General features: G+C 37.4%; 1 protein-coding gene across 1 annotated transcript in view; it reads right to left on the minus strand.

Moving 5' to 3' along the window:
* LOC107698881 (fibrillin-1-like) overlaps positions 1–10,064 on the minus strand; it is an 86,604-nt gene that overhangs the window by 8,941 nt on the left and 67,599 nt on the right. The window contains 8 exon segments of the mRNA XM_016500015.1: positions 62–228; positions 496–618; positions 2,047–2,172; positions 2,255–2,461; positions 3,452–3,577; positions 6,216–6,347; positions 6,417–6,539; positions 9,878–9,997. Of these exon segments, the coding sequence (XP_016355501.1) occupies positions 62–228; positions 496–618; positions 2,047–2,172; positions 2,255–2,461; positions 3,452–3,577; positions 6,216–6,347; positions 6,417–6,539; positions 9,878–9,997 (1,124 nt within the window).

The following is a 10,064-nucleotide window of genomic DNA, read 5'->3' on the forward strand; positions in this document are numbered from 1 at the left end:
TGTGTGTGTGTGTGTGTGTGTGTGTGTGTGTGTGTGTGTGTGTGTGTGTGCGTGTGTGTGTGTGCGAGTGTGTGTGAGTGTGTGTGTGTGAGAGTGTGTGTGTGTTCTCACCGATGCAGGCCGTGTGGTGTTGTGTGAATCCCGTTGGGCATTTGCAGGTGAATCCTCCGATGGTGTTGACACACAGGAACTGACAGTTGTGTTGTTTGGTGGCGCATTCATCCAGATCTGGAGAGACACAGAGTCAGAACACACACACACACACACACACACACACGTGTGCACGCTGTCCCGCCAGTGAACCTGAGCTCTGAGACTGTCGGTGTAATGCTGCACCGGTGTAAATAATGAGCAGTGTGTCGTTAATGTGATGTGTGTTTAATCAGCCATGTGTTTGTGTGTGTTTATCTCTTATCTGGGGCAGGAGGAAGTCAGATTTAGTCTAGACTCACTAACCGCTCTCTCTCTCTCTCTCTGTCTGTGTGTGTGTTTTACCCCGGCAGCTCTTGGCATCGTCCTGCAGCACGTATCCTCGCGGGCAGGAGCACAGGTACCCGCCCTCCGTGTTCTTACAGATGAAGTTACAGGGTTTAGGAGCCTGAACACACTCGTCCACATCTACACACACACACACACACACACACACACACACGACCAGGTTTAGCCAAAACTGCTCACTAATATAGTGACTTCTGAAGACACTTAATGTGTCCTTACTATTTAAAATGCTCATAAACCTGCAAATCACAATTGCATTAAAATCTAGTATTTGGACAGGTTTCTCTGATGGTTATGTCTAGGGGTCAGGGGTCAGAGGTCAGGTTAGGGCACAGAAAATATCATTAACCTGACAGAAAACAATGAAAGTCTATGAGTTGACCTCACTGATACAGTGAAACAAACATTTATTTGTGCGAGTTATTGTTATAGTTATCATTATAGTTTTCGCTATAGTTATTGTTATCGCTATATTTGTTGTTACAGTTATCGCTATAGTCACCGTTATAATTATTGTTATAGTCATGGTTATAGTTATCGGTATAGTTATTGTTGTAGTTATAGTTATATCATTATAATAATAGTTTATCATAGTCATCTGTACCTTTTATTGTTATAGTTCTCATTTTAGTTACTATTATAGTTATTGCTATAATTATTATTATAGTCATGGTTATAGTTATCAGTTATCGTTATATTTTTCTCTGTAGTTATCGGTATACTTGTTGTAGTCACTGTTATCATTATAGTTATCGCAATATATATTTTCATAATTCTAATAGTTATTGTTAAAGTTATCGTTATACTTATTGTTATTACTATAGTTATCGTTTATAGTCATGTTTGCAGTTATTAGCTATTGCTGTAGTTATCACTATGTTTATTGTTATAGTTATCGTTGTAGCTATTATTGTTATTGTTATAGTTGTTGCTGTAGTTATCATTATCACTATAGATGTCGTTTATAGTCATGGTTATAGTTATTAGTTCACTATATTTATCTTTACAATTATTGCTGTTATAGTTAACGCTATATTTATTGTTATATCAGAGTTATTGTAATTGTTATCGCTTTCACTATAGTTATCATTTATAGTCATGGTTATAGTTATTAGTTATCAATATAGTTATCGCTGTAGTTATCATTAAAATGATTTATGTAGTTATTGTTATAGCTATCATTATAGCTATTGTTAGCTCAATAGTTATCATTTATAGTCATGGTTATAGTTATTAGTTATCGCTGTAGTTATCGTTAAAATGATTGCAGTAGTTTTGTAGTATTGTTTTAGTCATCATTGTAGTTATTGCTGTATTTATTGTATTAGTTGTAGTTACCAGTAATCTCACGAGTTTCAGAAGAGATCTCAGACATGTCTGGAACTGTGCTCACTAATACAGTCAAAAACATGTCTGTGTGTGAGTGTGAGACTCATTATTTTTGCATTATTGACACACTATTTTCCTAATTAATGCTGTACGGTTGCTGTGACCCAATCTGTATTGTTAAAAACGCTATATAAATAAAGGTGACTTGACTTGACTCACCCACGCACTGCGTGCCGCTGATGTCAGTGGTGTATCCGGGTTTACAGACGCAGCTGAAGGAGCCCAGCGTGTTCAGACACTGGCCGTTCTTGCACAGATTCCCCATCACCTTACACTCGTCGATATCTGCAGAGCACACACAGATCATCCACATATCCACACGCAAACACACACTCAGCAGCACAAACACGCGAGCCGTCGGTGTTACCCTCGCCGTCGGTGGTGTATCCGGGGCCCAGCGGGCACATCTTCTTGTACTGAGTGGTCCCGGGCAGCGGGCAGAGCTCACAGTTGGGCCCCCAGCCTCGGCCCCCGTCACAACAGCACTCGGACTTCCTAACGCTGACGCGACTGCTGGAACTCATCTGACACATGGTCTGCAGAACCTCCAGGAAGCAGAAGCCCTGACGGTTATCTGACACACACACAGAGCGTCTGTTATCAGCCCAGTGTACAATGGGTTTGTGATGCTGGTGCTTTACCAGGTTAACTAGCTTAACCTGCAAGACATCTTGCTAAATACAGAGCTCTGGCATGAAACTCTAGATGGCGCAGTCCGATAGGTCTAACTCAATCTGACCTAATGACATCATTATCACATGGCACAGCTGATTGGTTCTCTCCTGTATCGGTAGCCAATGAGCTCGCAGCTCAACATTTAAATATATGACTGGTGCTTGCCGTAGCAGTTTCTTCAGCTTGCTTCAGAAACCCTCCACCTTCCCCAGCTCCACCTGTATAGATCTGCTACGAGGTGATTCATGTATGCTATATGGGGGTTATTTCATGTATGTTATATGTGCAGCAGCAGTATTTCTTACATGCTCACAGCAGCATGTTGTGGATGTATTGGCAGCAGCAAGTCTCAAAAAAAACTTTTACTTCACTACATTCCAAAGCATAATGTCGTACTTTTTACTGCACTACATTTCATAAATAAATGTTGTTGTTTTTTTACCTTTAATACTTAAGAACATTTAAAATGTAGTACTTTCTTGTACTCAAGTAAAACTTTGAATTACGTTTACTTGAGTAAAATTAAGGAAGTACTAGATTTCTAATACAATTAAGTTTAAATGATATTTAATATGAAACGTAGTGCAGTAAAAAGTACAATATTATGCTTTGGAATGTTGTGAAGTTAAGGTTTTCTAAAGAAAAACACTGATAAAGTACAGACACTTGAAAAGTACTTTCACAGCAGAGTAAAAATACTTCACTACTGTCCGCCTCTGAATAAAGTAAACTGTGACATATTATACCCCAAAATTCTTCATAGCAGTAAAATTTGGGACCAAAAAATTTTTCTAAAGACACTTTGACCAGCTTTGAAACAGCTTAATCGTAATATTGTTTTATTTATAATAAGGTAAATTACTGATGTCCATGCAAGCGTAACTCTTACCGATGCACTCGGTCCTGCTGGGACTGGGACTGAAGCCCTGATCGCAGACGCAGCGGTAACTGCCCACCGTGTTCTCGCAGCGGCCGTTCTCACAGATGCCCGGTTTGGCCGTGCATTCGTTCAGATCTGTGAACAAAGTTCAAGTTTATTTCTAAAGCACTGAATAAAACACCAACGTTGACCATAGTGCTGTACAAACAATGGAGCAATTAGAAGAGGAAAACATTTTTAAATTAAGAAATGTAAAAAGAGAAACTTTAAAGGAGTAGTTCACTTCCAGTACAAAAATTTACAGAGAATGTACTCACCCCCTTGTCGTCCAAGATGTTCAAATCTTTCTTTCTTCAGTCGTAAAGAAATTATGTTTTTTGAGGAAAACATTTCAGGATTTCTCTCCATATAATGGATTTCTATGGTGCTCCTGAGTTTGAACTTCCAAAATACAGTTTAAATGCAGCTTCAAAGAGCTCTTAACGATCCCAGCCGAGGAAGAAGGGTCTTATCTAGCGAAACGATCAGGTATTTTCTAAAAATAATTACAGTTTATATACTTTTTAACCTCAAACGCTCGTCTTGTCTAGCTCTGCGTTAACTCTGTGCATTTCGGTTCATGACAGTTAGGGAATGTCTAAAAACTCCCGTCTCATTTTCTCCTCCAACTTCAAAATCGTCCTACATCGCTGCAGAAGTACCGACCCAGTGTTTACAAAGTGAACATGCAAAGAAGATCAAATGCCCTTTACAGTAAAACAGCGATGTAGGACGATTTTGAGTTTGATTTGGAGGAGAAAGTGAGACGGGAGTTTTTAGACATTCCCTAACTGTTATGAACCGGAATGCACAGAGTTAACGCAGAGCAAGACAAGACGAGCATTTGAGGTTAAAAATTATATAAACTGTATTTTTTTTTAGAAAATAACCGATCGTTTCGCTAGATAAGACCCTTCTTCCTCGGCTGGGATCGTTTAGAGCTCTTTGAAGCTGCATTTAAACTGTATTTTGGAAGTTCAAACTCAGGAGCACCATAGAAGTCCATTATATGGAGAGAAATCCTGAAATGTTTTCCTCAAAAAACATAATTTCTTTACGACTGAAGAAAGAAAGACATGAACATGCACACTGAGCCTGAAATTTTCGTATGCGTTTTTTTTCGTATTCGTCATCCTTTCCTATCAAAATGCTTGCTATGGATGCGAAATCGCATTTTTTTTTTTTATGACGGATGAAAGTTTTGGAGGCAGTGTGTAAACGTGATTGACACAATGTGAGGTTGTATTTATTTTTTAAAGTGCAAAAATAAAGTGCAAAAATCTTTGATGAAACACTATCATAAAGAAATATGTTTTCAAATGGCTTTTAAACTGACTGAGCTTCGGTACGTTCCTAATATATAACATAACAAGAAGAAGTTTCTGTGATTGAGATCGTAAAAGTCTCGATGGCTTTTGTTCCTGGATTAGATCTGCGATATATGATGGGGCTATACCATGTAGAGATTTAAATACAAATAATAAGATTTTAAAATTAATCCAAAAAAGAAACAGGCCGGTATCAAATGTTCATGTCGCGATTAATTGCTAATGCTTTTATCACGGTACGCGGTATTATCACGGTATTGAAATTTAGTTGCAAAAAAGTGTTGTCATAATACAGTATAACAGTATTTTTTATAACAAAAATAACTGAACATTAAAATATAATAAAGCAAAGATCGCATTAGTTAACCTTAGTTAATGCATTAATATTAACAATGAGCAATTGCTACATTTGATACAGAAGTTATTAATCTTAGTTCATGTTAGCTCATTAAATAACACAGTTGCAACTTTTGATTTTAACGTGTTATTAAATATTGGAATTACCTGAGATTAATGAACGTTTAGAAGAATTTTTCATTGGCAGTTTATGTTAACTAATGTTAACTAATGCAGCCCTAATGTGAAGTGTGACCGAACAATAAAAAAATCAAAACACTTTCAAACAATATCTAGGGCATGTTGTAGTCCAGATTAAAATGTTAAAAAGTTTTAAAGTAAATAGCCTTAAGTTTTTGGCGCTGAAACAGCATATACACAAATCTGAACGGCTATTTAAATAATTTAAACATGTTTCAGAAACACAAAGGAGCTCAGCTATTTTGGTTTCCGGCATAGATTTGTATAGATGCCCTATTCGACCGCTCCAGATACGTTGACGCGTCAACTTGACGTCATTCACCATAATAATCAATAAATATTCAAAGATATACATGCGTATAACTTACTGATGTAGACGCACACAGTCAGCTTTCACTCAAGGTTTGCAGAGTGCTCCAAAAATGGCGGATGGCTTACTTATCACGACCCATAGAAACTAATGAGGCATCTACGTATATACACACTACCGGTCAAAAGTTTGGGATCAGCAAGACTTGTAATGTGTTTTAAAGAAGTCTCTTCTGCTCATCAAGGCTGCATTTATTTGATCAAAAATACAGAAAAAAACATTAATCTTGAAACATAAAAAATCGTTCTGATCCCAAACTTTTGACCGGTAGTGTACATCTATGGTTTCCGGGGTAACGGCTGCATTTCTGCTGTTTAGCGCCATCTGCTGTCAGAGAGTGAATGTGCTTGTTTACATCAGATGAAATTTGATGCAGCATACAGCGGTGTTGTGCATTGTGACCAGTTGATGGGAAAAGTATTCGACACATGTCTAGTCAGGAGTCAGGCGTCTGAGCGCTGTAGACAGCATAAGTAAGCATCGGGATGTGAGCGCTCACCCACGCAGCTGTCTCCGTTGGGCTGTCTGGTGTATCCCGGCGAGCAGATGCACATGTACGTGCCGATCAGATTCTTACAGGTCATTCCTCTGGACGCACAGTCATCCAGACCCTCCTCGCACTCGTTCTGATCTGATGAACACAAGAGGAGCGTTCAAACGTGATGATGTGTGTTTGTGACACTGAAAGACTTGTCTTTACCTTTGCACATCCGGCGGTCTTCTCTCAGCACGTATCCTGCTGGACATTTGCATTCGTACGAGCCCACCGTGTTGACACAGCGGAACGCACACAGCAGGGGATTCTGGGAACACTCGTTGATATCTAAAAACACAGCACACATTTTCATCAGATGTGTTCACAGCAGAGCCGTGGAAAATGATCAAAAACGTCCTTATCGTTCTGGTTATATTGTATTAATATACATATATTGTACGCTATGGAGTGTTACGTTTTTGAAAAACTATTACAAATAGAGTACTTAAAAACAAAAATTTTTATTATTATTTTAAATCAGTGCTATTGGTCATCGTTATGTCTGTTTGAGGGTTTTACAAATATTTAACCAATGAAAAGCATTCAAAAGAGCTTGTGCCTTGAGCCTGTCTGTGAAATTAAAACAAGAAATTAAAACAAATGAACACAACTGCACACAGACGAAACACAAACATGTAACTTAGTTTATAAAACGGAGAGTTCCGGTGCTTGATTCTGATTGGCTGAGCCGCGTTCGAAGCTGTTGTAAATGACTCTACAAAGTAACATACACCTTTGTTTACGTTTGTCTGTTGCTTGGCAACCACTTTGTAGCAACCACAACTGTTTCTGAGGAGCTACATTGTTTGGTGGAAGAATACTGTTTTTATTAATATCATTACACTTTATTTGCTCTGTTTTATTTTGTGAAACCTAACTACGTATATGGAATAACCGTTTTATAAACAGCTTATTAGTTTAATAATAGCTTATAACAGCTAAGGGGGTATATATTATAACTCCGCTACGCGTCGTACCTAACAACAACGCCCCTTAGCTGTTATAAATTCACTGTAAACCATGGCTTCTTGGGACTTATTGCTTTATTTTATAACAGTTAAGCAACATGACACGACCAAGAGAGTGAAGTTTTCCCTGAAAACCTCGATTGCAAATCTGAATTATGCAAAAGTTAAAATGAGTAGTTGATATACATTTTAGTTCAATATTTGAATTTGATTTTATTGAAAGGATATATTGACTGTTTTTGCTCGATTTGGTTAATGATAATAAATCCAAACAAAGATCACAGCAGAACAGTCGCGCATCTCTGAGCAACACACAGCGGTGTTTCGTTACTGAACGATTCAGCGTTTTCGAATCATTTGAATCAATGATTCAGTGGTCCATACATAAACACAGGCACTTGTTTCATTCTTGAATGAATCAGCTGTCTGAACGAATCGTTTGAAGGCAAGCTTCAATGACTCATTAATTAAGACAGACACTTACTGCCACCTACTGGCAGTTTACTCTCATAGTAGTTTATCTTTGCATTTTTTCCAACATTTCATATTTGTATATTTAAAAAAAACTATTTCAAAACACCAAGCTCACAACATTATTTATGCTGTTATAATTTTGCAGTCTAAATGCATTCTTGGTATATTTCAGCTATATTGAACTGTGTAAATGCATCTGAACGCCACTCCAGTCACTTCTGTTTCTTCTGCAGTGGAAAGATTGGTTTTGTTGATACTGATTTAATGTGATTGGTAACAGCCCTATATTGTCTTAGTATATTAAGTGAAACTATTAATAAAAAGTAAGAATTTGATATGAAAGATGATGCATGCATTTAATACGGTTAGGGAAAAATGACAAAAAAATTTTGTATGCAGTATTAAGTCATATAAAATGTAATTTCCCAACAACAAAATTGTGGCCGGTGAAAATGCTGAGTGGATTAACTGCCTCAGATGTGGCCGTTCTAATGATGGACAAAACACAGATCTCCATCATTCGGTCGTCAAAAACCTTGTTAACTCCATTTCAGTATGATTTTCAGAAATTAAGTGCAAGTGTCTGATCATATATAACGCCAAAATACCAGCTCTGATGATGCAATGTTTAATTATTGGAAAAAAAAAAAAAATTCCCCTTTCTGTCTTTTTTGTTGTTGTAATGCTTAGCGGTGTGCCGTGGGATTTTTTTACATATCAAAACTGTGCCGCGGCAGAAAAAAAAGTTGGGAAACACTGCACTAGAGAGTGTTTGTAAACACGTGGATCATTCTCCATCAGTGTGAAAACAATCCAGACTGACTGAACACTGGAGATCTGTCTGTTATGGTTTAGTGTACGTCTCTGTCTGTGCATGCAAGTCATTTTGAGCATGTTTATGTAGATTTTGTAGTAGAATCAAAGCAACAGAAGCATGGTTAGTGAAGCATAAAGGGTCGTTCCCACAGAACATGTTTATGCATTTAAAAATGCGAGATGCAGGGCAGTGGAATGAAAAAACGCAAGGACTGGAGTCTGGAGATTTTTTAAAAGTTGAGCTACTTTTAATTTGAAACGATGTAATAAATATGCTGCGCTCATGCATGAGATGCTGCAAACGATGCAAAATGTGAATATAATGGTGAAAGGCGTTCGTCTAATATGTTTATATAGGTTTTCCATTTATAACAATGGAAAAGCAGCACAGTACACGGAAAAAACACTAGTGTAGGATTAGGGTTGCAAAAAGGTGGAAAATTTCCAGTAAATTTTGGAAACGTTCCAGGATTTTTGGGAATATTCAAGGGATTTTTTGGAAAGTTTCCGGATATTTACCACCCCTTTGCAACCCTATGTTGGATACACTTTGATCAAAATTAATAATTGATCAAAATAATTTTCACCCAGAAATTGCTAGTAAATTTCACAAATAATTACAAAGAAATGGCAAATACCTATGGAAGCCTGTTTCCACCACAGAATAAAATAATAAAAAAGGTAACTGCGACTTTTTCTTTCAATCTTGAGTTTATATCTCACAATTCAGAGTTTGTTTCTCACAAGTGGTAGAAAAAAGTCAGAATTGCGAGATATAAACACAGAATTCTGAATTTTTCTCAGAATAAGCTTAAACCTTAAACGCAATTCTGAGTTCATATCTTTCCATTTTTAATTATTACTTTTTTCAAAAAGTCAGAATTGTAAGATATAAATTCAGAATTATGAGAAAAATGTCAGAATGTTTTATTAATATTTTATATTGATGGTGAAAACACAGTAACACATTAATTAAAACGTGAAAGATTTTTGAAGTAGAATGACTGAAATAATAGTATTCCTGTAAACTGCACTCCAATAATATTTTTTTACATTTTCAATTTGTTTGTTCATTTCTAGTTTAGCAACATGCCAGCTACCACGGCTATATTCATGGTGAGAAAAAAAGATATAGATTTTTAAAAAAATGTTTGTCAAATTTATCTTTGAAAAATTATTAGATTTATATTGGTAATCAGCTGCTGCTAGTACTCACAGTCATACTCATGATGAAGACACAAATATACAGCGGATCAGAACTGAACCAAACTGGGCTTCAGATCGAATGAACAAAGTGAGTGTGAGAGAGTGGCCTACAGGAACATCAGCAGATCTGGAGAATAACTACAGCAGCAGCTCATCACTGACCTTCACAGGTCATCATGGGTCCGGGCTCGAACCCCTCGTCGCAGCTGCACTCAAACGCTCCCTCCACGTTTGTGCAGGAGCCGTTCCCACACGGGTTCCCCAGCTCACACTCGTTCGTGTCTGATGACGGAGAGCGCATACACACACACACACACACACACACACACACACACACACACACACACAC

The sequence above is a fragment of the Sinocyclocheilus anshuiensis genome, unplaced genomic scaffold, assembly GCF_001515605.1.
Source record: "Sinocyclocheilus anshuiensis isolate Anshui unplaced genomic scaffold, SAMN03320099.WGS_v1.1 scaffold146, whole genome shotgun sequence".
Lineage (NCBI taxonomy): Eukaryota > Metazoa > Chordata > Actinopteri > Cypriniformes > Cyprinidae > Sinocyclocheilus > Sinocyclocheilus anshuiensis.